This window comes from Myotis yumanensis, unplaced genomic scaffold (genome assembly GCF_028538775.1).
Source record: "Myotis yumanensis isolate MYYU_CA2020_CCGP unplaced genomic scaffold, mMyoYum1.0.hap1 SCAF_2, whole genome shotgun sequence".
In the NCBI taxonomy this organism is placed as follows: domain Eukaryota; kingdom Metazoa; phylum Chordata; class Mammalia; order Chiroptera; family Vespertilionidae; genus Myotis; species Myotis yumanensis.
Genome location: NW_027223753.1, coordinates 5,802,468 through 5,829,181, shown reverse-complemented (window position 1 = coordinate 5,829,181; position 26,714 = coordinate 5,802,468). Strand labels below are relative to the sequence as shown.

Below are 26,714 nucleotides of genomic sequence, written 5' to 3'. Positions count from 1 at the left end.
ACGGCCGCGGCTTTCCGGAACTGGCCAATCGGAAGAAAGGGGTGGAGCTATGCAGGCACGCCATTGGCCCTCCCAGGCGCCTGTTACACCACCTGAGGCAACGGTCACGCCCACTCCCGGGGCAGACTCGGGAGAGCGCCGAGCGCATCGATGACGTCGCCCAGGGCGCGCCCAGCCTGGGAGAGCACTGGGTGTGTCCTGACGGGCAGCGGTGACGGGGGGGAGGGGGGCCGGGCGCGGGGACAGGTGGAGGGGCTGGATGGAGCCGCCCGCGGTAGACACCACGCAGGGCCGGGGGCTCCGCTCTGCGGCTCCGTGCAGGATGATGGGTCCGGTTGGGCCGCACTTTCCAGTGTTCCAGGCACTTGGACGCCTGTTGTCCGGGTGTCCATCACTCCTTCCTCCCATCGCTACCGGGCACGTGGGGCTCAACTCCGGGCAGGGACCGAGGTGTCACTAATTCGGCATTTGGGCAAGTGTAATGGGTGCCAGGAAGTGCTGGTCCTCACACGATCCCGTGTGCGAGCTGTAGCCCTTTTTGCAGGTGCGCAGAGAGCCTGCGGGGAATGTGCTTGCTGGGGGTGTGATGGGCCGGTCATTGAACCAGAGGCCAAGTGAGGGCGAACCACCGGTCCAGGGCATTATGAGTACCACGTCCCGCCTGCCTTCTCACCGGTCTCCCGGCGCCAGGCATCTGGACCTCAGCACGGGACCTTGCTGCCTCCAACAGCATGCTTGGGAAGGAGGCGTGGCTCCACCAGTACTTTTTAGGATTTTTTCTTCTTCATATCACCTAACAGTTGCTTGCACATGAGTGCTCAACGGATGTTTCATTACAAAAGTCACACAGTTAGTTCAGGGCTAGTTAGTGGCCCAGTTGTGACTGATTCAAGTAACCGTGCAATTGGTGCTAGTCCCATCACACCAATTGCACAGGTTACTTTGTCATATAGGTTTTAACAGATACATGTTAGCAAATGTCACCACGATAGCAGTTTTGTCCTATTGGAAGTTAGGGGTTAAACACAGTCACAATATTTTTGAATGTGATAATGGAATGTTACTCTGAAATTTTACAACGATACCACAATCTACATTACCTTGTAAATATTTTCTTCACTAGAGATTCTTTATATAAACCTGTTCTTTTCCTTGTGTTGCTTCCATATTTGCCTGTTTTGTGCCAGCCAGGCCTCACAGTTCTTTTCTTTTTACAACCCCTCCCCCCATACCCTGATTTGGGGATCATGGACTGTGGTTGACTCACTGTACGGACAGCCAGGTGGGGCCAAGGTTAGAACAGAACTTCCTCCTGGGGAGAAGAGAGGTCCCTGTCTTTTGGGTCCCTTTCTTTATTTCTGCTTGCTTTTTACTGGCTGCAGAAATAGAGAACTGTGAGCAAACCCAGAGATTATTTATAAAGATACATGCAAGGTGCCTGGCTGCCCTGAGTGCTTCCCTGAGTGGGGAAACGAGTGAACATGAAGATGGTGAACAGGTGAGAACAGGTAAGCCAGGCAAACCAGCGAGAGGAAGCAGCTTCGTCACTGCCAGGCGAGCGCCCTGCACTGATTCCTGGTCTTTATCCCAGCTCTGCCACGACAGGTGCCAGTGAACAGGCTCAGGTGAACCAGGCTGGCAGAAATCTAGAACTCTCCCAAACAAGTCCCCAACTCCGTGTGTCAGGAAGCGTGTTAAATGCGAACTCAGGTCTGGGACAGGCCAGGAGACGCATGTGTTAGTAGGACCCTAGGCCCGTGGTCAGCAAACTGCGGCTCGCGAGCCACATACGGCTCTTTGGCCCCTTGAGTGTGGCTCTTCCTAAGCCTTAGGAGTACCCTAATTAAGTTAATAACAATGTACCTACCTATATAGTTCAAGTTTAAAAAATTTGGCTCTCAAAAGAAATTTCAATCGTCGTACTGTTGATATTTGGCTCTGTTGACCAATGAGTTTGCCGACCACTGCCCTAGAAGATTCTGATTTGGGTGGTCTATGTACCACCTTTTGAAACAATTCTCAAAGGGTGGTCTGGGATCCCTGGAGGTGCCTGAGACCTTCTGAGGGGGGAGAGGGGACAAGTTATTTCCAGTTTTCATTCATATTTGCCTTTTTCATCCCCATTCCCTCACAAGTGTACAGTGTTTCCCAGAGGCTCCGTGACGTGATTCAGGAGAGATTAAATGTGGAGGCAGATGTGAGAGCCCAGCCTACTTAAGCTGCATAAGCCAGACATTCATTAGATTTGCAAAATTGTCAAAATACCACGGATCTCACTGAATTTCCTTTTGTTTTGGAAAAGTGTTATTCAAAAGTTTCTCAGCTTAAATTTTTTCAATGCTAAATATTGATAGGTATAACTGACATAAGCAAAAGCTCTTTGGGTCCGCAACCATTTTTAAGAGTGTACGGGGTCCTGAGACCCACCGGTTGAGAACCACTGATCCAGTCCAGCTCTCAGAGTTCAGGGCTGAGGAGACGGGCTCTGAGGGCCCAGGCTTGCTGAGTCACAGAGTGAGACACCGGAACCGCCCCTCGGGGACAGATTAGATGCGTTCCAAAGTCCCTCTCAATGAAACTTGGGCTTCAGACAGCCTCAGTGCTAGGACAGCTCGTTATCAAAGCCATATCAGGTGGCTTCACAAATGATCTGGAGCGTCTTCCCTGGAAGCTGCCTGATGGAGAGGGAAGGGAATGGGTTTGGCTGCTGCACTGACTCTGGCTCCAGTTTTATTGCTTTCTAGCTGTGCAATTTGGGGCAAGTTATCGAATCTCAGAGTTTCCTCATGTGTAAAACAGGAATGACAAACCTTACAGGGGATCCCTAGGGTTCAATGAAACAAATGGAAATTTGTTTGGTACTTAGTACCCATATACTAATTTCTATCTTTAAAAATGTATCTTCTTAAATTTATTTCAGAGATAGGGAGAGGGAGAGAGAGAAACATCAATGATGAGAATCATTGATCTGCTGCCTCCTGCTCGGCCCCCACTGGGGATGGAGCCTGCAATCCGGGCATGTGCCCTGACTGGGAATCGAACCCTGACCTCCTGGTTCATCAGTCAACATTCAACCGCTGAGCCACACTAGCAGGGCTAGTTTCTATCTTTTTCATGGAAAGGACTCAGAAAGGAGAGACATAACTGGAGTGGAACTTAGGATTGAACCCAACAATGGCTCCTAGGCTTCCTTGTGAAACCTGGAGAGGTGGACGAGGACCTCTGCAGCTTCCTGCAAAGCCTGAGTGCTTACCCTTGACCGAAATTGAACCCAGGACCCTGCAGGCCGATGCTCTATCCACTGAGCCACACCAGTTAGGGCTATGCTTCCTCTTTTTTGCAGCGAGCCTTCCCTATCCTTTCCTACTGCCGTAGACAGCACTCCCCATGGCACGGTCCTTTTGTCTGCAATGAGGCCTTCATCCGTGCACCTGGGAGTGAGTGGTCAGGGCCTGGGACTTCTCGGAAGGCACTGACCAGGGGGCACATTGACACAGATTCTGAGCTGGGGGCTGCCTCCTCTGGCATTGATTCCTCTTCCACAAGCCGACTGGGCAGAACCCAGTAGCAAGTGAGAGGCCCGGAAGCAGACAATGCAGGAGAAACTTCTGGAAGGACAAGTGGATGAAACCGCCACACCCCCACCATTCTCTAGGGCAGCGGTTCTCAACCTGTGGGTCGTGACCCCTTTGGGGGTCGAACGACCCTTTCACAGGGGTCGCCTAAGACCATCAGAAAACACATATATAATTACATATTGTTTTTGTGATTAATCACTATGCTTTAATTATGTTCAATTTGTAACAATGAAATTGGGGGTCACCACAACATGAGGAACTGTATTAAAGGGTCGCGGCATTAGGAAGGCTGAGAACCACTGATCTAGGGGCTAAGCCTGCAGGCTCCGTGAGTGCAGCCATTCCACCTCCGGGCCGTCCTGCCTCCTTCCTCCTGTCAAAAAGAGCTAACGCTTGTCAACTTCAGATTGCTGTATCATTCTGAGGTGTCATTATTAATATGACCTAAGGTGACAAGGAAACGCAGCTCAGGCAAGCTGACACTCCCAGCCAGTGAGCGGCAGCACTGAACTTTAACCCAGGTCTACGAGGGCCAGCCCAGCTCTCCTAATTGGATCAGCAGCCCCAATCACGCACAGCGTACATTACTGATGTTTAGTTGGCTTTACATGGAAAGCTAAACTGAAATTAACTCTCAGTGACCAGCTTTGGAGAAGGAGCAGCCCTTGTGGAAATTTGACAGGTACAACTTCACACAATAGCTCCCTTCCAGCAGCAGGGCCTCCCACACCTCTCAACTTTATTGCGAGGACTTCCTCTCTCTGCGGGCTGGGTTGCAAGGGAAGCCTACCATCAGCTTTGTTGCAGAACAAGTTGATTGCTCTAGTCTGAGATTTGTCAAGGGAGAAGTTATGCTGAGTCAATGTGACTAAACATCTGGACACACCCGAGTTCCTATTAAATAGGCTTCATTTAAGGCAGACGTGTAAATATCTCATCAAACAGGCAAGAATTTTTGTTCTCCTATTACTAATGTCACATGCCACACTTGGCCTTCTTCTTTCTTTGTTAAGGAGCTAACAACCGGCAACAAATACTGCTTCCCAGGATTGTTGGAAACTATAGCAACCTGCGCTCAGGAGAGCAAGGCTGGCACAAAGGCAAGCCCCCGCCCCCACCCAGAGACGGACACGGTAAAGCCAGGGCTTGCTGGAGTGAGAGCTGCAGGCTGACCTTTAGCCTTTACAAAATCCTTCAATGTTTGGCTGAGAGGAATGCTTAAGAAGTCAACTCACATTACTGTTCACCTTAACCACCTTTGGCCTCACCTTAACTCCCCAAGTCCCAACTCAAAGCAGGGGCAGGAATTCCACAAAAACAGCCCTTCTCTGCAAACATCCTGGGGCTGAATCCTTTGTTGGACTTACTTAAGTGGGTGTGGAACATACTAGTTGGGGCAGATTTGAAAATCCCGACTCTGCCACTCACTTGGTGTGTAATTCCTACAACTGAACTCAAATGACTTGTTCCCATGCTAAGTGGAAAGAGCAATTTAGTAAAAACCCAGAGACCATATATTCTAAAGCCAGATAAGCGTGTGTTGTGCTCAGAAAAGCTAAAAATTTAGGATTATGCAGAGACAAAGGAGTCCCTAAGGCAGTGGTCGGCAAACTCATTAGTCAACAGAGCCAAATATCAACAGTACAACGATTGAAATTTCTTTTGAGAGCCAAATTTTTTAAACTTAAACTATATGGGTAGGTATATTGTTATTAACTTAATTAGGGTGCTCCTAAGGCTTAGGAAGAGCCACACTCAAGGGGCCAAAGAGCCGCATGTGGCTCGTGAGCCGCATTTTGCGACCACAGCGGCCTAAGGGAACGTGGGGAAGCCTCTCTGCCCAACCAAAAGTGGACTGACAAGAACACCAGCTAGAAAAGGGACCTGGGACCTCCTGACATTCTACAGCATCCATTTTGGGACATGGTGACTCACACAGAATGACCCTAAGTGAGGACCAAACCTTTGTGACCCTGAGTGGGGTCTAGCTATGGAGGACAAACAGTTTCATTAAAAACTAATTCAGTTTAGGCCCTGGCCAGGTAGCTAGGTTGGTTAGAGCATCTTCCCAATATGCCAAGGCTGCAGGTTCGATCCCCAGTCAGGGCACTAGAGAATCAACCAATGAATGCATACATAAGTGGAACAACAAATTGATGGCTCTCTTCCTCTCTCTCTCTAAAAATCAATTAAAAAGAAACAGAACTAATTCAGTTTAAACGAAAAGCCCTCTAGTTCTGAGGTCCAGTGTTAGGAAATCCATTCATCCACCCATACGAGGCACATTCTCCAATCACGTTTTTTTTCTTTTATCCTCACCTGAGTATTTTTCCATTGGTTTTTAGAGAGAGTGGAAGAGAGAGGGAAAGACAGAGAGAAATATCGACATGAGAGAAACACATTGACTGGTTGCCTCCTGCACGAGCCCAGACCAGGGTTGGGGCAGGGGTGGAGCCTGCAACCCAGGTACATGCTCTTGACTGGAATCGAACCCGGGACCCTTAGGGCTGCAGGCCGATGCTCTATCCACTGAGCAAAATTGGCTAGGGCTCCACTCACATCTTTAACAGTGAAAAAGGTGGTATTTTGATCTCCCACCTGCCTTATGCTTTTCTCGGTTGCCTCTGAATTTGGGGGAAAGTGGTGTTCACTGGCTCCTTCAAACTTCCTGGAACCCCCCTCAACCCCCTCGCCCTCCAATCCTGTGGTCAATGCTCTTATTTAACCTGTCGGCTGCACTGGGCAGTATCACTTTCTCCATCTTCAAACACTTAAGTGGGTGGCCAAGTGCCACTCTCTCTTCACAGGCCACTCGTCTCCCCTGGACTGGTCTCCCTCCCTGACCTCTGCCAGTCGCAGTGCTCTCAGACACAAGCCCTGGTCCTCACCAGCTACCCTCCCTTGCCAGGTCTGCGCACCTGCCACCTTCATGCTGACAACTCCCACATGTGTCCCCAGCCCCAGCCTCTGCCCCCTGAACCCTAGTATATCCATTTGCCTCACCGACAACACATTTGGGTGGAAATGTTGATCTCAAAGTGAACCTGACCCGAATCCAATTCTTAATTTCGTTCCACCCCTTCAGTGTTCCTCCCGTCTTTTCCACCACAGGGTCCCTCTGCTCAGGCACACATCCTTGGAGTCACCCTTCTCCTTTCTCTGCGGCTCCACATGCAGCCCTCAGTCAACTGTTCGCTTTAACATGAAAAGGCATCCTGACTCCGCCCACTTCTCCCCGCCTCTACTGCCTGCTCCCCCTCAGTCCACGCGATCCTCTTCCGTGGGGCGTTGGGGTAACAATGTCCTCGTTGTTACCCTTCTCCCACTTGTTCCCCAGCCTCCTCCAGTCCCCTCCCTCCTGAGCTGTTCTCCACTCTATAGTCAGCATGGTCTTTTAAAAACATACATGCAGTCATACACTGCACGACATTTAGGCCAATGACGGACGCATGTGACAGTGGCCGGCCATGCAGCCTGGGTGTGTAAGTGCACGCTGCGATGTTCGCACGGTGAAATCGCCTAATGTGGCCTTTCTCGGACTGCATCCCGATCGTTAAGCGACCTGTGATTACAAGATCTTGTGACTCATTTTCTCAAATTCCTTCGTTGGCTTCTTATTTCTCTAAAGAATGAGAGTTACCTGGGCCCTACGCCACCTGAGCCCTGGCTCCTTTCTGCCATCAGGACGCCAGTGCTCTCTCCAAGCTGGCCTCCTGGCTGTTGGGAACCTGCAGAGAACACTGCTGCCCTAAGGGCTTAGTTTCGCTGCTTGGAAACCTCTGTGTCCGGGAATCGGGACGGCTTACCTGTTCCTTCATTCTGGAGTCAGTTCAGTGTCTTCTCCTAAGAGAGGCTCCCCTGACCACACGGTCTAAAAGGACCCTCCTTCCCATCCTCCTAATCTTTCATTCAGCTTTACTTTGCTCTGTGATACTTACCACTTGCCGGTGTGTGTAGGGGGTGACCTCCCACTGGCACAGGAGGGGGCACATCTGCATGCGGGCAGCACCGGGGCAGGTGGACTCTCGGACGGGTGCTGCGCGCATCGGGGCTTTTTGCCTGAATGCTGCTGCTCCTCCCTTCTTGTTTCTCCCCAAACACCCAGGGCAGTGGTCCCCCTGCTCATGCTCTGCTCACAAGAGGAACTTGTTAAACTAAGGTGACATGCTGAAATTTTCAAGCCCCCGCCCCTCCCAAATACCACAATCACTACAGAATCACTGGTACGTGTATAAAGAGGCTTCGCGCTGAAGGAGTGGGGAGACACATCTTCTACCTAATCAGCCACTGCCATACCTGAGAGGGAGGTACTTTCAAAGAAACAGCACCTCACTGGCTTCCCTGGTTATATAGTGGCCGCTGTTCTGAATGCCCAGAAAGGAACACGAAGGTCAGAGCATCGTGACTTTTGTCCTAGAAAAGTAGTATCTTCGAGAGTCAAGAAAAGTCTCTGTGTAAATACCACTCAGAGCGTGAACAATAAATGCACATCGAGAGCCCTCTGGTGCACTGGGTGTACCTTTATTATGACCTCGTTCACTAATAGTTCCGTGATGCAAGGTTACCATACACAGTTAGATAATGTCTGCATTGCACATCTAAGGCTATACAGCAAAAGAACCAGAATTAGTACAAATACAAGAACTATATTTACATTCTGTATACCCAAGCTCCAAACATCAGATAATATTTACATAATAAAACATGAAAATGAAAATCAGAAATTAATAATGTACATACATTGTTGCTGATGTGCTCAACTCCTTCACTGGGGAGAGATCAGTTTGCAAAGTCCTGGTTCAAAAAGGCCACTTATGTTCATGGGTTTGTTTAACGCACAAGGATGGTGACGTGAGAATTGAAATCTCAATGGACAAACACTTTAGAGCCACAAAGTCTAAGATGGTGCCTTCCACGTGGGAAGGCTGATGGAGCCCTCAGGCGAACTGATGCCCGAACACGCAGCGTGAAAGTAACTCGAAGACACGAAACGACACACGACAGCCAGGTTCGGCGAGACCAACTCAGCTCGGACTTCCCATCTGAGTACAGCTATTTGGCTGTGGGTTTTTAACAATGTCCTCGTTGAAATTTGTATCAACTCTAATTTCTTCCTTTAAATGATTTAGCGGCTTTCCAAAGATTTTATGGGGCTTGAATACGAATTTCATAAATGGCCTTTTGAACAACAAAAGCAGATAATCTCTCAGCTGATAATTCGATTCTAAGGAAACACAAATCAGTGCATTCCTATCTCACACAGCAAGGGTTTGGCCACACACTTGGCTGAGTCATCCAGGGTGGGCGGCTGCAGTCCTCCGAGTCAGAGTCCTGTTTAAAGTACATTCAGCACAGCTTCTGTGAGCAGCAGCAGGGTTAGAATTCTCGTTAAGGAGCAGGTTAACAATCACATTTTAAAAAAGGACCCAAAAGGAAAGATGCAGGAGCCCAGTCAAACAAACCAACAACAAGCCCTGACACTGCCCAGGAGCACCGAGTGGCAGGCAGCACCAGGGATGCCGGTACCGGCAGGTGCCACGCGTGAGGTCAGCCTCTCTTTTTCAGTCCAATGTGCAATTAATTACAGCTGTATAAATATACAAATACCTTACAGAATTTAATTTAATTAAATAATTAGAGAACAAGCAGCAGGCAACAAAGTCTTTGCTTTGAAATATGTGCCAGGAGACGTCATTTTACTTTTAGATCCTAAAAGGCCTTTTGCAATGATTTAATTGATTCTTTCATCTTAAAAGAGCTGGAAAATATCCAGCAAAACTCTGAGTGTCTGTGTAAGTTCTACAGAGCTAAAGGGAAAACAGATACATAAAACAGTGGTTTCCTAGTTGGGAAGATCATCGTCCCTTGCCATCAGTGAACAGTGTGCTGGAATTTAGGACCCGCCCAGCTGCCAGAGCAGCCCTTCCCATGCCCTGGCCGTGTGCAGGGGCTGGCCGGCCCCGAACAGCCCGGCCTGAGAGCTGGCTGACCCCCAGGCAGGCACAGGAGGCGGGCGTGAGCACTGGCTTGGTGCGGGCTGTGAGGCCGTATTTTGCTTTGGCAGGAGAGAGGAGGATGGGGATCGAGGGAGCAGAGGGTTACTTTTAACTAGCATTCATGTCTCCTTCATTTGTGTAAGGGTTTTCTGTCTTGCTTTTTTTTTTTGCTTGTTTAAAGGAGTGATTTGGAAAAAAATTAAAAACCCTCAAAAGGTGGTTTCCTTAAAAGGTCAAGTTCATTCCTTAACTTTCCTGGCCCCATGGCTTCAGCTAAAGCCTCATAGTTTCTGTCAGAAACCCTCTCTCAGAACTTCAAAGTGGGGATGAAACTGTCTGGAAAGGGAACATCAACCCTGAAACTTCCAGCTCCAATTTGAAGATGGGCCCTAGAGAAAGAGGGGGTACCAAAAGGGGCTGCCTGTATCTGTCAGCCGCAGCAGAGGCCCTTTGGACGGGGAGAGCACACGAGACCCTGCATTCTCACGAGACCTTCCTGCTTGGGCACGTGACGAACAGTTCAGTGCCGCCTATTCTAAGAGCGGACACTCCAAAGCAAAGACTTTCCAAGCCAGTTGTGTTTGAGTTAGAAGAAGAAACCAAAGTTCTTTTAGTGTATCACACGATTACTCTCCCTCAGCCTTCCCCACCTATTGCCACACAGACATGGATCCTTCCATCAAACTTTGTAACAGCAGCAGCATCCATGATTTGATTCTAAAAGTAATCTTCAATGTCATTTCCCTGAAATTAGATTTAATTCCGGCCCAGGAAGCTGTCTCTAAGCACGGACAGATCCTAGATTGGGGTATACAACAGAAGGGCATATTGTGTCCATTAAACAACACGGAAACCTCTACATTAAAAATGTTGCTTAGAAAAACTAGTAACATTACTGTTAGTGACCTATGTTTTAAGGAGAAGAAAGTTTAAAAAATCTAGAGTTTTATTGACCACTTTTCAGATAAGGGCACAGCCTGTGGTTCTGTCCTTTCTTTTATTACACTCTCCCTGACTCACTTCCGCCTCTTTGCAAGGCAATTATAAGGAGTGCAGCTGCGAGCCCTGTTCTGAGATGAGCCCAACCGGGGAGGGTGGAAGCAAGGTCTGAGCCTGCCCAGCAACTACCCCACAGAGTGCACGGCCTCTGCCCTTGGCTGCTAAGGCAAAGCCATCCAGTTCCCCAGCACCTGAGAGTCAGCAACCCCAAGGCTGAGACCCTCAGTCTCCACAGGGCGGGAACCAGCAGATACTGTCCTGAATGCCCACGGGATGGTCAAGCAGAGAGGTCTGAGCAAGGGAGGTAAATGGTGGTATAAACAACCCAAGCCGACTAATGGCAAAGCTACTCAAGGAACCGGGGCCCTTTCCCCTCCCTGTCACTCTGAAACCCTTGCCAGCAGCTGAGAGAAAGTGTATCTTACACGCTGGCATCTGGAAGAGCCGACCCTGTCCTGTCAGGAGACTATCAGCTTCCTCCTTCCCTCTCTGGCAACGCTTCCACACCCCATGGAGAAGCAAGGTGAGGCCGGCTGGGTGCGCCACGAAACGCTGGGGCCAGGGCTCAGGTGGGGTCTCTTCTCTGCCCACAGATGTCCTTTCGTTTTGTTTTTAGTGGTGGGAGTGGCTGGTTTTAATCCTGGGTCCAGAAAGCAAAGTCTGCCATGTCTGCTTATTGATGAGTACAGGGACAGGCATCACTGAAAGTCTTTTCAATCTGACAGAGATCATTGAAAATAACCACTGGGTTCAGAGGAGACTTCCAGGTTTACAGGTGAAAGCTGCATTTCTTTGATCAACGGGAGCTACATTCACAAGGTCATTACTCAGCATTACCACAATGACCATCAAATTCCTCGTCAGAAAGCGAAGCACTCCCCCTTGTGGGACATCTGTGTATGACATCACAGATTGCAAACGGGCCATCATCACCAATGCCAAGAACAGAACAGAGAGGAGGCTCCCTCCCAGATGAGAAGCACAGTTCACAGGAATCCTACTGACCCTCCCACCCACCCACCCTACGCTCCTTGGAAACTCAACATCCTTGGCTCTTCCCTTTTGACAAGTCAGCAGCGGCCACTGCCGCAGGCCTGTTAAAAGCTCTCTCTTCTCTTCTCTTCCACTGACTGAAAACTGCATGACCATGTTCTAAGCAAGCCCGATTTCAGAGAATATACCTGTCCCATTGCTGAGCTCACCACAACCTTCTCCCTGACTGGAAACGCAGGGATTAGTGAGGGAAGAAAGCAACAGAGGGAAAAAGGTAAGCTTTTCCCTCTCAGCTTCCAAAAAGGCCAGATTTCTCCTCCCTCTGTCTCTAAGCCACTCAAGAAAAATTAAGTTGACAGCACAAACAGAGAAAAGAAAAAAATGTATTATGTTGTCTTGAAAAAAGACAGATAGCCAAAGACAGCAGTACAGACATCAGAGGTGGTCACAGGGGGAGCTCTCATACAAAAGGAAGCCAAGATATACCAAAAATAATTTGGAGAGTCACTGGATTTCCCTCTCTCTGTTTTTTGTTTGTTTGTTTTGTTGTATGTGTTTTTCCCCTTTTGTTAGGCCACATGCTACTAACAAGATTCTCAGCACAGGAAAAAAGAAAAAGGGTACAGAGCAATGGAGATAGGGAACAGGAGCTAGAAAAAGTGCTGGACAAGAGGGAAAAGTAGTTAAGCCACAGGATTACATACAAGAGCAACCATCAAGAATCACAAAGAGAAACGAGAGGTAACACTTCCTTTATCTCTGGGAAGGCGCGTGAGGGTGCGCAGCAGTCACTCAGTACTTCGGCTGGCTCGAGCCTCTGAGGGAGAGTTTCGACCTATGGGTGACAGAGAGAGAGGCCCGTTAGGAAACTGGATCCAGATGTTTCTCCCTCACAGGCCTCTTCCCCCATGAGCCCCTCCTTGGACTTCTTTCTAAACTGCACTGCAGACCCAGGTCTCGGGCTCTCTGAACAAACAGGCTACACGGTGGTCTTCCTGCTGGGGGACCTGCAACGCAGCCCCTCAGAGGATGGGAGGCCGGTCATAGTGCTGAATACTGACTGGCAGGCCGGTAAGGGCCTCCCAACCTTCCCTTTGCTCAGCCCCACAGACCCTGGTTGCAGACCCTTGAGAACAAAAAGTCAAAGCAGATCAGTTAAATGCAAATGTGACCAGGGTCTCCTTAGCTGCTCAGGACACCAGGTGATAGCTTGTGAGAAGCTGAGGCCTCGTCAGCACCCCACAACCGCACTTACACCCCTGTCCTTCCTCTATTTTAAATCTGTTTGCAACAAGACTTCCTTCCCTATTTATGCTGATGTTCCTGGGACTGAAAGCCAAGGAAGGGAACGCGGGGACAGCTTCTTACCGTATTGTGCCAGCAAGGAGTGGATTAAAGGCATATAACCAATCACTCATGTCTTTGTCATTGAGAGCCTGCAAAAGGACCCCACGGTGCTTTGTGCATACAGCGAAGATGTTAGGACTCTGAAAGAGATGCAGGTAGATGAGAAAGTTACGAGGGCTATGAGCAATGGGGACACTGGCCATATTCACAGGGCATACGGTACTTCGCACTGGCACTTCAGAGAGCCAGATATACAGGAGAGACGCTGTATCACACAACAGAATCCAGAACTCAAAAGGGAAGGGCATGCATGGCAATGAGAAGTCGAGAGAGGGCAGGACTGACCTTCACCATGGCCTGCTGGTCCTCGCTGTATTCCACCTGTGCTGTGGACAGGTTAATGATGCCACGTTCCACTGGGTCTTTGTCACTGTTATAGATGAAGACGTAAGGGCGACGGACCACAACAAAATGCTTAGCCCAGTTGCTGGAAAATGGCTCCTTGAAATGCAGGTATCCTTTTTTGGAAACCACTGAGCTAAAAAGGACAATAGAAGACAGGTTTGTTTCTCACAAAAAGAAAGTGATTATAAGCCGAGAACCATCAAAATATGTCTCACCTAGACCAAGTCCCTCGTGTGAAAAAAACAAGACAATGACCTATTTGGCCTAGGACAGGGGTGGGCAACCCCTGGCACGCGTGCCAAACATGGCACGCCAGTAACTTTTGCTGGCACGCGAAACCCTCTCTTATAATCTTCCATTTACAATTTTTTTCTTAATATCGACTTTTTTATTTTTCAGATAAATTCAGTGTAGGTGCATCTTAGATAAATAAATAATTTTACATAACAAGTTATCTTAAAGACCATAGACATGGATTGACGAGAGAGGGGGAAGAGCAATTTCTATGCCTCTGCCTTAACTCTCCCTGCCTTCCTAGATCCAACCAGTGTTTTGGTTTCATCCACATACGCTTGTGAATCTTTGTTCTGTGATGAATTTTGTTAAGTCTCGTAATAGGAGTAGCCTGACGGATGAAAGCAGTAGCTCGTGCATATCTCTGAAGGTCACAAAATATAAACCTGATGTAAAATCTTTGTCATCAGGGATGCAGCAGCAAAAGTTCCACTGATAATATCAAACGGAGCCATAAAGTTTTCTGTCAGACTATCAGTGTACATGTATACATTAAAAAATAAATGTATTTTTCATCATCATATACTGTGTTTTTGTCGCTCAAATGAATTTTATTATTTCTTCAAGGTTCTTCACATACGTACACCTTAAGAGATATCAAGTAGGTGTAACATGTTCTCAAAAAATTAGGGTTGGCACGCAGAAGAATTTTGAGTCAGAGATTTTGCTGGTTTTGGCACGTACTCACAAAAAGGTTGCCCACCCCTGGCCTAGGACCTTATCTGCCAAAATAACACAGCAAGAGGAGACAAAGCACCACACAGCATGCTGAGCAGGTGGGTGCATGATGGCACAGTGGGGGCGGAAACCCAGCCGGAGCTCTCACCGGATCCATGCACATCACACTGCAACAGAGACCTCACGGAAGAGCTGGAAGCACATTCTTCTGACCTGTTTTAATACCCAGCATCTCTGGGTAATACAGTACTCACCCTGGTCTAATTTCTTCAATATCTGGAACAAGGTTGAGAAATTCATTTTTCCCTGCTCGGGCCAAATACGGCGTTTCCACAGTTGGGACAATTTGAAACTGCTCAAATTCTGGGCAGGGACTAGAGGCCCGGGAATTGGCTTCTGGGGTCCTTTAAAAGAGAGGTTAGAGGTTAGGGACAGCAAGAGCTTCAGTAAGGAATGCAGATGTGTACAACCACCCCACCAGTAGGAACGAGGCCTCTCCGTACACCAGGGGCCCCGCAGACATCAGGGTCAGAGAGCTCGCCTGGGAGGACAAGCTGGTGTCAGAACGGTAACTCCAAATGCCACTGGGCTCATCCTTCAGAGGTTACAAAGGAGGCTGGTCACTGATGAGCGCGTGTCACTCAGACCACCTCCTGTTCTGAAGCCCTGAACAGAAGTGTCTGGAACATGACTCCACCCGTTTCAATTTAGTCCCAAGGTCACACCTAGCACAGCGGCTCACAGTGAGGACCCTGACCAGCAGCGTCAGCTGCTCCTGGAAACCGTTAGAAATTCAAATTCTCAGGCTCCACCCCAGACCTAGAGAACCAGGAACTCTCTCTGGGTGGGGTTCAGCCATGTGGGCTTTAACAAGCCCCCCAGTGATGCACTAACATCTGAGAACCACAGCCTGAGGGACTGGCAGAGAAAGCAGATCAAGGGGTGAAGGCTGTCTCTGAATGACCACAAGGTGCACAGCTGCACGCCGCCCTGGACCAGGCCAGGCTGTACGAGAGAAATAATTCCTCTGCTCTGCAGTGTTAGTCATCTTCGGACAGCAGCCTAGCCTAATTAATTGTACTTCGTCAATTACAAAAGCCCACTTGTAAATGCCTTCCCATTCCTCAAACTGGGATGCGTCTTACAATCAGTAGTGTGTCACATTTTAGCTGGCAGTGCCTTTTCTTTCTTAGTGGTGTGTAAAATAATGTCTGACAGTCAATGGCAGCCAAGAATTAATTAGATTGCCTCTTTGTTATTTTCTCCAGCCATGTTCAATTGCTCGAGTGCTGGTACATTCAGATAGACAGCTGGATGATAACGAGGTGGCTCTGACAGGTGAGCGTAAGGAAAGGAGACAGGGCAAAGGACTTTGAGGTGCACTGTACTGATGAATTCACATTAAAGTTGTCTCCATTAGTCTTACCTGTACATTTTTTTGTATCATCAAAAATATTTTCCCCAAGATGGGGCTTCCTATGTGGGGTATGACTGAGGAGAGAAGCAGGGTGGGAGTGGAAGGACAAGTGAGCAGGACGGGAATAAGAGGAGCCAATGGTTTGGTGCAGGAAGCTAGGAAGACGTGATTATTAAAAGATGTCAGTAGCATTTTTCCAGACACTGTTACACCTAGAGAAGGCTCCCCATATTTCCGGATGCTGCCTAGAGGGCTGGTGCTCCCCATATTTCCGGATGCTGCCTAGGGGGCTGGTGCTCCCCATATTTCCAGATGCTGCCTAGGGGGCTGGGGCTCCCCATATTTCCGGATGCTGCCTAGGGGGCTGGTGTTCCCCATATTTCCGGATGCTGCCTAGGGGGCTGGTGCTGCCCTCAGCTGAGAACCACTGAGCTAGAGGAAGACCGGCCTTTTCCCCGGTTCTTAGATTAGCTTCTCTCGGTGAAACCTGGGCACCTACTTCTGATCCACAGAGTTGCTCCTAGAGTCCACCAGAGAGGGGCAGGTGGAGGAGGGAGTGAGGGTTGAGCTGCTGAAACTGGACACAGAGGGATCCCGTCCAATTGGAGAGATATCCGACAACTGGAAGCAAACAGAACAGAGCGAGTGAGATTCAGATGGAAGAAAATGTCTCTGCAATAAGAAGCTTTGGCAACCAGTGACCTCACTTTAAAAAATATCCTGCTTCAGGTTGCTTAAGAAAACAAGCCTTACAGATACATATTTTATGGCCCCTGTGTCTGTTAGGAATCATGGCATTTACAAAAGAGGCAAGGCTGGCTTTTTATATTGTCACTGCCCTCCCGCATTAATTAAATGACCTTATGCATGAGCCGAGCACTTAGCACAGCAGGCAAAGTTCTAAGAATATGGCAGAGGACCTGGCCTACTGGAGCTTACACTCTAAGTGAAGAAGGCAGACAATAAGCCAGTCAACACACACATCAAGAAGTGTCAGGCTCTGGTTGGGTGGCTCCGGTGGTTGGAGTGTTGCCCGCACACCAAAGGGTAAGGGTTAAATTCCCAGTCAGGGAACATACCTAGGTTTCAGGTTCAATCCCAGGTCAGGGCATGTATGGGAAGCGACCAATCGATTTTTTTGTTTTTCTCTCTCTCTCCCTTCCTCTCTCTCTCAAATCAATAAGAACATATCCTCGGGTGAGGATTAAAAGAAATGTCAGGGAGTGATAAGGGCTATAGCAAAAAATGAATCAGGGAAAGAGAAAGTTTCATTGTTGGCTTTACAATGTGTGGTTTACAAATTTGAACTGAAAAGGAAACATCAGTGAGCCAATCATGGGAACATCTGGAAGAAGACTATTCTGGGCAAAGGAATGGCAAGAGTGCAAAGACCCCGCTCGGCAGGAATGAGCCAGAAAGGTCAAGATGACTAGAATAGAGCGAATGGCCCAGCAGTTCTTTAAAGTGTTCACCTCACTCTTTGTGGAAGGCAACAAAATCTCATGCCACCAAGAACCTCAGGACTTGTTCCCTGTCACACGTGACAAATCACCCCCTACAGAATATTCTCCAAGGGATTCAGGGGAAAGCCAAAATAGTCCCCATCTGATAATCACTCTAAGAGACACGGAGACATACTTTCACCTTCAGAAGTCAGTATTCTGAAAAAATCAGATACAAGAGCAGATATGTCACGCAACCATGCTATGCCCACATCAAGCCACCTAAAAGCAACGTACGCTGGGGACAGGAAATGTGAGCGGCTCACCTTACAGTCACTGATGCTGCCATGCACCTGGCTGAATTCTCGGTTGAAAGTGTGGGTGAGAAGTTGCAGGCACTAGGAAAAAGAAAGGCCAGCATTAAGTTTATTTTTTTTTTAAATTGTTTATTGTTCAAAGTACTAGTATTACATATATGTCCCCCTTTTTCCCTCATTGACTCCCTCTAGCCTACCCCCTCCCCCTCCACCTCAGGCCTTCAGCACCCTATTGTCTGTGTCCATGGGTTATGCATATGTGCATACAAGGTCTTTGGTTGATTACCTCCCACCCACCTACACTCTCCCACCTTCCCTCTGAGATTCTGCACTCTGGTCCATACTTTGATGTCTCTGGATCCACACCGTTCATCACTTTAGTTTGTTACTTAGATTCCACATGGGTGTGATCATGTGATACTTGTCTTTCTGGCTGACTGACTGACTTATTTTACTTAGCATGATACTCTCCAGGTCCCTCTATGCTGTCTCAAAGGATAAGAGATTCTTCCTTTTTACTGCTGCATAGTATTCCATAGTATAAATGTACCACAGCTTTTTTATCCACTCATCTACTAATGGGCACTTGAGCTGTTTCCAGATCTTAGCTATTTTAAATTGTGCTGCTATGAACATAGGGGTGGCAGCGTAAATTTCAATGGTTAAACAAAGCTACTGGACACAAGGCAGGAAGGGAAAATCATATGCCCAAGTCCCACAGTGGAGCTCAGATGCTGCCTAACAGCTCTAGAAATTAACTAAGCATATAGCAAGGAGTCTGTATATGCCTAATGAAAAAGGTAAAGTGTGTGGATAAAAAAGCCATTCTCAAATCTATAAAAGTGAATACTGCAACATCATAGTTTAAAGTGCTTAAGAATGCAATAGCATCCTTTTCATTCTTAATTTGCTTTATAATTTCTCATTTGAATTACTGCAATAGTTTTTTTCTGCCTCTAGTCCAGTGGTTCTCAACCTTCTGGCCCTTTAAATACAGTTCCTCATGTTGTGACCCAAACATAAAATTATTTTCGTTGCTACTTCATAACTGTAATGTTGCTACTGTTATGAATCAGAATGCAAATATCTGGATATGCAGGATGGTTTTAGGTGACCCCTGTGAAAGGGTCGTTCAACCCCCAAAGGGGTCGTGACCCACAGGTTGAGAACCGCTGCTCTAGTCTCTCTCTTCATCACAAATCCATCCTCTTTATTGCTGTCAGAGAAGTCTTTCTAAAACAAATATCCATTTAAAATATTGCCATGTCACTCCCAAGACACTCTAAACCAAGGGTCGGGAACATATAGCCCACAGGCCATATAAGACCCTCGAAATCATTTCATCTGGCCCTGCCAAGGTATTAGGGGTGAGTTAAATGTTTGACCAAATATAGCAAGGCTAAACTTTTTAAATATATATATATTTTTTTTATAGATTTCAGAGAGAAAGGGAGAGGGAGAGAGAGATAGAAACATCGGGGACCGAGCCCACAACCTGGGCATGTGCCCTTGACTGGAATCAAACCCAGACCCTTCAGTACACAGGCCAATGCACTATCCACTGACCCAAACAGGCTAGGGCGCAAGGCTAATTTTGAAGTTGATAATTTTGCACGGGAAGGGAATGATGCTATAAATATCCAAATGCTCTTGGCAGAAAAAAGGTTCCCCATCCTGCTCTAAACTCTCTAGCATGGTATGCACGATGCCCTGGCCCATCTCCCTAACTCCATCTCTTGCCCCACACAGGATTCCTTCACACTGATCATGCAGGACGGCTAGCTCCCTCCCCTGCTCCCTTTTGAGCCAGTTCACGATGCCCTCCTGTGGAGGCCTCGCCTCTGGCTCCCACAGCACCTAGACATACGCCTCTATTATATGCTTGTCACCATTTGCATGTAAGTTAATTAAGGGTAGAACTGAGTCCTATTTGTTTCTATATTCATAGTGTTAGTGCAGGCCTTAAAACAGAAGCCCTCAAAGAAGGAAGAAAATGAAACGGAAACTGACTGATCAGCTGAGTCTCAAAGGCAAATACCCAGCCAAGGGAAGGGAGTCACACCTTGGTGGCCAGCTCTTTCTCTCGGTCCACCAGGCTCTCAATGTCTGCCGAGTCGTAGCCACTGCTCTCGCTGGGTGTGATGGCACTTTCAAAGGTGGTGGTTGAGATCTGAGAGGAGATGCTGGTGGAGGTGCTGAGGGTCCCACTGCTCAGGCTGGGGGACAACGAGTCGCTCAGGGATTTGGGGGTGCTGTCACCAAGTCTCTCACGCAGCAGCAGGAAGTGGCGAGTTTTCTCCACCTAAGAAGAGCAACACTGTTGCCTCAGCAAACACAAAGCCCATTACGATTTTAGTAAGAACAATATTATGTCTCACAGTGATGGAAACCTGGAAAGCCAGGATCACACCGAGGTGGTGACGGAGAGTCTCTGGCCCGAGCTTTCATCTGAGCACCCCCACCGCCCCTTTGTACCTCATGGATGAGCTCCAGCTTCTCCAGCTCCCACTGGTGCTCCAGGATGAGGCTGTCCCCACGGGGCCGCCAGCCAGCTAAGTTCTCTTCTCCCCGCACATAGGCCACTGATGTATCCAAGACTTTTCTCCTCCTCCTCTGCATGCCTGAGACAAGAGGAAACAACTCTTTTTGAGAAAAATCTGATTCCAGTGTTACCTCAAAATCAATGCATAATTCATATACATAATGAACTAAGAGAGACTTGGTCTCTAGATACATGGGATTTTGTTAATAATAATTCAACCCCTTTGAATTCAAAGCAATTCTCTAAATTCCTTTTAAAAGTAAGATTTACATTATTTGATAATTATGAAGACTGCAATACAACTTGAGAAAAAGTTATTATGTTAAGTGAAAATAGAGAGGCAATTACATAGTCTGTACACGATGGTCCCCAATATATAAAAATACACCCACACATACACACACCCACATTCAGTAGTTCAGGTAGAATGGCAGAGGACAGATGGCTTTACCCCAACATCTCCCAATAATTTTGTAAAATGTTAAACTGTTTTTACATATAAAAGACATAAATTCATGTTAATTAAATAATCCTCAAGGAACTCTCTGGACACTATAATTAGCTGCTATTGGGACTTAGAATCATACTCAAAGTCTTCTTCTTTTAAATCTAAATCTTACCTGTGAGCCCTGACCTCTTTCCACATATGTTCTCTAAAATGATTCAAACTCATATTAACCAAATGTTTTTTAAAAAGAATCCTGACTTTTTTGCCCGGGTTGCAGGCTCAATCCCCAGTAAGGGGGTATGCAGGAGGCAGCCAATAGCTGTTTTGCTCTCATATAGATGTTTCTCTCTCTCTCTCTCTCTCTAAAAATCAATAAAAATATTTTTAAAAGAATGCCTAATATTAAAAACAAAACCTTTTGTCCATGTTCCAGTTTACAAACATAAAAATCCAAAGTGCTGCTTAAGGCCACCGAGCTGAAGGAACAGAGCCCAAAGAGATACCAAAAAGGACACAAACAAGTTCTACTTGATTTGTCTTCTCAGCACAGGAAATTCAAATTCTAGTCTGACAGCACCTGTGAAGTGATACTACCAAGTTAACCTTGGGGCTAAGCTGGAGAGCGAAAGGGTTATGAAGTTTTCCAAACCAAATTCACTCTAATACACTTGACTATTGTATAATATTCCATAGCCCGGGAACATTTTGTTTGGTAAAATTTTTATAATTGTATTTCACGTCACAAACCAAAGTGTTGTAACTCAGAAAAATATAACTCACAAAAATCTGCTTGTAGAATATGCTTGGTTTCTAATAAAGTGTATATTTTGCCTACATGGGTAAGGTAGATTTTTGACATGATACACTCCAAACATATGCAAAGACAACTATCACCTCCCCGTCCATTAGCTCTTACCTGGACTACCTGTGTCTGCCATTTTGCATAAACTGAGTTCATAAATTCCAGTGACTCGGTTGCTATTTAAATTAAAACAAACAATTACTTAATATCTTATATCACAGAAACAGGAAAATCTGATTTAAAACACTCTCTCCTCTGCAGGGACTGCAACCCACCCTCACACATAAGTAACTTTTCCTATTCTAAACTTAATTTTTTCATATAAGGAATGTTTTCATCTCAATCTTTTGAACATTTTTATTTTAATAGGATGAATAAAGTTGAATGATAAAGTTTACAATACAAATATAAAAATGTGTCTTTTCTTACTGCAAGAGAGAAAAGTTAGGGGAAGTCTGACTAGAAAATGATAACCATCAAATTCTGGGGAGTGTGACTAGGGAGAGGTACTGAACCTTCTATTATATCAGTAATACTTATATCTTATGCTGGGTGGTGGTGTATAAGTATTTACTGTATTATCCTTGATACATTTTTGTATATCTTAAATATGAATAAATCTTTAAAAGAAGAAAAATTCCCTTGGTACTCTGTTAGAATAATAATGACACTTTAAAAGAAAATTCAGTCCCTGTGAACTGTTTTGGAAGTGTTCACAATGTAATATTCCTTCCTTCCCTCTTTAACTCATCCAGTCATTAGTATTTTATTAAATGCCAACATTCAAGTCACTGCATCCCAGGTGTCGGTGCCATAATGGCTTACAGGCAGTGAACTAGCCTGAGACAGCAAACCAGGGCGGCCTAGGGTTATGCTGATTCTTTACTGGGCAAACCAACTGGAAGCTAAACTTGTCTCAAAACTTACGAGTCTGGTGACTTCGAGTAGCCGCTGCCAAAGAGGCTGCGCAGAGAGCGTGGGGGCGAGATCTTGGCGTCCCGAGAATAGAAGACCATGCACACGTCCTTGGTGATGACAGCTGGCTGGATGCAATGATCCAGCTGAAAGCAGACAGGAGCGGGCTCCATTAGATACAAACAGAGCATCTGCGACAGAGTCTGTGCCACCAAATTGTGGGGCTGCAGGATTTCAGCTCTACCAACTATTTCAACAGCAACACAGCCAATAATATCTGGTGGTGTTCCTTGCAGATGCATTTAATTTCAAAGTTTTATTCTGTAATAATGGCTAGCATACTCTTCTAAATCCTTTTATATAGCATCTTAAGAACTTTCTGAGGTAAATGCTATTGTTCCAGCTTAAGAAATGAGGAAATCGAGGCGTAGAGAGGTGAAATCACTTGCCCGGAGACATGCAGGCAGCAAGTGGCAGCACAGGGATTTGAACTCAGACAAGCTGCTTCCAGAGTCTGTGCTGTTTGTCGCCACTATGCTCTGTCCATGACTATAAAAGCGGGAGGCAAAGTTTTCTTAAAATCATACATTCTTTAAAGAATGGTGATTAGGGTACTAATGCTCAAGCTAAAAGAAAAGTCATGTGACTTTTTGATTAAACAGAGATTAGGAACAGAAACTAATATAATCAGAATAGTCAGCAAAGTAGAATAAAATAACTTGCCCTGGCCGGTGTAACTGTTTGTCGGAGCAGCGTCCCATAAGGTGGGTTTGATTCCTGGTCCAGGCAAGTTTGGGAGGCAATTGATAGCTGTTTCTCTCTCTCTCTCAATTTATCTTTCTCTCTCAAATTAATTTTTTTAAAAGCTTATCTTTTAAAAAAATAATTAACTTCGGATGTGGAGGGAGAAAGGACCTCAGTGGAATCTTTCCTCCCTGTTTCCTGCTCTAGTCTGTCCACTGTTCAGGGCTGCCTGTTCACAGCAATTCAAGTTCCGGTTCTCCTCACCTCTAAGTAGGCCGACAAGGTCATGTAGATCTTTTCCCCATAGGGTGTCACTCGGTTGAGAAGGAGGGAGTTATGGAGGGAGCTGTCCCACACGGCCTCAAAACGGTAGAAGGTCCTAAGGTCAGAAAGGCAAGAGAGTCATCCGAAAGAGCTGAAGCCACCTTAGTCCAGGTACTGTCCCTGTCAGTAACATCACAGAACCTATGCCAAGCAGCTCTCAGTTTACTGAAATCTAACAGCAGAGTGGAACCTTTACTCCAGGAGGAAAGGGCAGGACTCCTCCTTTTGTCCCCGCCCACCATCAAGTTAGCAATGCTATTTTTTAGTTTTTAGTTTTTAGAGTCTGCTTCTCCTCTGCCTAAAACAAAAACAGTGAGATCAACCAAAGGGATTAAAATGAAAGGATGAGTGAGTATGAACAGAAAGTAAAAGAAGAAAGAAAGACTAAGTATGATCATCTATTAATCGAGAGCAGGAAGCAAATACTCGGTAATCTGTGGGCTGCAGTCTTCATATCACAACCCACTTCTGCTGGCCTCACAGATGTCACAAATGTATCTGGGAGAATTGCTGGAGGAAACAGTATAGAAAGCCTTGCTTCAAATAAAAGGACAAGAGGTTATTGTTAGCTGATGTGTCAGTAATATGATTTTTAACACCTGAGGTAGCCAACTACTATGTGTCAGTTTAAAAAAAAACCCAAACTCACTCACTTGAAAGTCAATCTTACATTTAATAACTAGAAGTTTGATTTAATTTTCTTCACTATTGAAACAGGATTTTTTCTATTCCAAAAGAGAAAACAAACAGATAAGATAAGCAGCCCTGACAGGAGAAAGAGAAAAGCTTAAAAATAAACAAAATATTTCTCACAGACTCAGCTACCCAAGTAGCTAAATAGGCTTCTACCACCACACAGGACAAAAACAAAGAAAAAAGTGAACGATTATGCAAAACTACACACAGAGCAGCAAACCTTTCAAGCTTCTGACAGAGAGAAGATAAAGAAGACAAAAACAAAACCTGAGGTTCTCTATGAAGTGAGGGGAGTAACATTCTATTTTGCAATGTAGGAGGGGAATCTCGTGGGCATAAGAATAAAACAGACAGGTTTATAAATGGAATAGAAAATAATGAAAGACTCTACACAGCATTTAGGAAGCCATATGTGGAAGTGTACACACATCAGAAAGCCCTGGGCACAACAGGAGCACAGTCTTTCTCTATTCCAGGTTTGCTTAGGTTTGGGTGGGGAACACACAAAATTAAAATAGCAGTCAAAGCAACAGAAGACACAAAGCATTCTGATAAACTAGAATCTCTATGTGCAAAAAAGCAAACAGAAAATACCTAGGAATATCCTTATCAAGAAAGAGCCTGAAAAAACATAGGAAAAGCTTTTGTTAGTGCAGCAAAAGAAAAAAAAGGGAAAGAAAAGATAGAAAAACAGGAGAGAAGAAATATATAAAAAAGACAAATTTGCTGTTTAGCAAAGTGAATTCAAGTGGACAGTTAACAGAGAACTCCATGGAATACAAATTATACTAGTAGAGGGGTTACAATGATATGGGTCCCTCTCCCAGACATTCAATTACAGAAAATGCTGGGCAGAGGAGGGAATGTGGAGACCACCTCCATTAGCAACCCTTTCGGAGGGGACTGAGTATTGGAATGGTAGGAAGTTGCTGTGGGAAACAAGTCAATTATGTAACATAAATGTAGGACTTGGAAGGAAAGGAGCCATGGCCTTTGTGAGTCACACTCTGCTACCAATATGTCAGAAAAGCCCTTTAACGTGCACACATAATACACCCAAATTGGAGTTCTGTAAGTGCAACTGTAAACATTAAATAGAATAGAAGCTCTCTGAACCAAGCTCCATTTAGCAACTCACTGCATTGACTTACATTCTCCATGTCCCTAAAGTATAAAGACTGATGTCCATTTCTCACTGACCATTTGAAACTAGAGATCTCTCTTATATATCCATCCAGACCACCTGCTCCAGAGAGGTGAGCTGCAAGCTTATCAAGTGTCGGTAATATCTGGTCCCAAACCTATTTATGTAGCTGCATTAATATAATCATCTAATTTAATCAACTAATAGGCAAATCAATAAGACATTAGGACAAAGAGAATTTCTGTTCATTGTAAATCAAAACTAAGTGTAAAAACTCAGTGGACTGTTTTCATAATGGTGAGTTGTGTAAAAAAACAGTTGTTAAATTAAGTGCGGTGAGATCAATATGAAAGAAAGGGGAAATGATAAAATTGTAATGCTAAATGATAAAAAGTTTGAAAGATACGGCACTTATAATTTCTTCATAGGCTTCTAGTTCTTGCTGCACCAAAGTAAAAGTCACAGATGATGAATTTTTTGATGGATATGGTTTTGCAAGAAAGACAACCGGACATCCAATAAATGATCCTACAATAAATGAAAAGGCCTTGGCTTTACAGCAAGTGCTTGACAAATCAATGTACATTTATGTAGTTTAAATTAAAACAAAAATGTTTAAAGTGTGTATCTTTTCATTATTCTTGACTTCAGTCAACTTTTTAAGCTTTTATTGTGAAAGGTAAGCTGCTTCGGACAAAACCAAATTCGTCTCCTACAGCATCTGACTTGCTGCTGGGCCCTGTCTTCTCCACAGCCCCTGCCAGCGACTCTTACGGGCAAAAGGCAGAGGCTCGTTTCTTTTTTCTCCTTCCTATGCAAGACTACAGCACAAGGAAACAATGGGGGGAAATTAATTCTGGCCCAAACTTTTAATCCCGTTTTTTCCCTATTGTCTTATTTTTCTCTCCCTCTTCTCAACATAGCTGTGAGCAAGTTTTTCAGGAACACACAAACACAGAGAAATCCTCTGCTTATTTGAGGGGAGTAGGATGGGTAGGGGATGAAACGAGGATTTTGAAGTGAGGAGAGAATTAGTTTCTTCATCTACATAGAAGTCACTAATGAACGAAGACTCTAATGGGGTACCAATCAGTCCCACGGGGTGACTCATCGCACTCCGTAGGTGCCCCACCTGCTGGAGTTGTGGGAAGACTTCAGGTACTTGGCAGAGATGATATTTAGGGAGAGGATGGCGTCAACCGCAGCTTCATCCACCTCAGCCTTATTCCTAATCCGCCCTAAAAGAAATAAAGACACCAGGGCATGTGAATATTTAAAAAAGAAAGCACCTCTTCTGTTTTATGTAATAATATTCCACATGAAAATCAATTTGAAAAAGCTGGACAACCACTGTCCCAGACAAGAGAGTATAATCTTCCTTCCACGGTTTCTTAATCTCGTCCACAGACACCGAAGGGGAGGATCTATGACTAGAATTCAAAATGTCCATGAACTTGATAAGGAAAAAAATTACGATTTTATTTTCATGAGCCTCTAACTAAAATTCGGCGTTTTCTTCCATTATGAAGGGAGGGGACAAACCACAGGAGAATCAGCAGTACTATGAATTCATCCTAGCAGAGACCACAGATGTTTTCATATCACACTAATGTAAAATATCTAGATAGGCATC

The 26,714-nt window shown here is 45.8% G+C and overlaps 1 protein-coding gene across 7 annotated transcripts in view; it reads right to left on the bottom strand.

Annotated features, from left to right (window-relative positions):
- Positions 1-8,083: 8,083 nt before the first annotated feature.
- The window catches only part of KIF1B (kinesin family member 1B), a 132,373-nt gene continuing 113,742 nt past the window's right edge, over positions 8,084-26,714 (bottom strand). For all 7 annotated transcript variants that reach the window (XM_070404052.1, XM_070404054.1, XM_070404053.1 and 4 more), the window contains 12 exons: positions 26,214-26,319; positions 23,182-23,296; positions 22,186-22,319; positions 21,373-21,434; positions 19,942-20,087; positions 19,529-19,768; positions 17,476-17,547; positions 16,207-16,328; positions 14,545-14,694; positions 13,259-13,451; positions 12,935-13,053; positions 8,084-12,401 (listed from right to left, as the gene is read on the bottom strand). In XM_070404052.1, the coding sequence (XP_070260153.1) occupies positions 12,359-12,401; positions 12,935-13,053; positions 13,259-13,451; positions 14,545-14,694; positions 16,207-16,328; positions 17,476-17,547; positions 19,529-19,768; positions 19,942-20,087; positions 21,373-21,434; positions 22,186-22,319; positions 23,182-23,296; positions 26,214-26,319 (1,502 nt within the window). In that variant the 3' untranslated portion in view covers positions 8,084-12,358. The remainder of the gene's footprint in view (positions 12,402-12,934; positions 13,054-13,258; positions 13,452-14,544; positions 14,695-16,206; positions 16,329-17,475; positions 17,548-19,528; positions 19,769-19,941; positions 20,088-21,372; positions 21,435-22,185; positions 22,320-23,181; positions 23,297-26,213; positions 26,320-26,714) is intronic.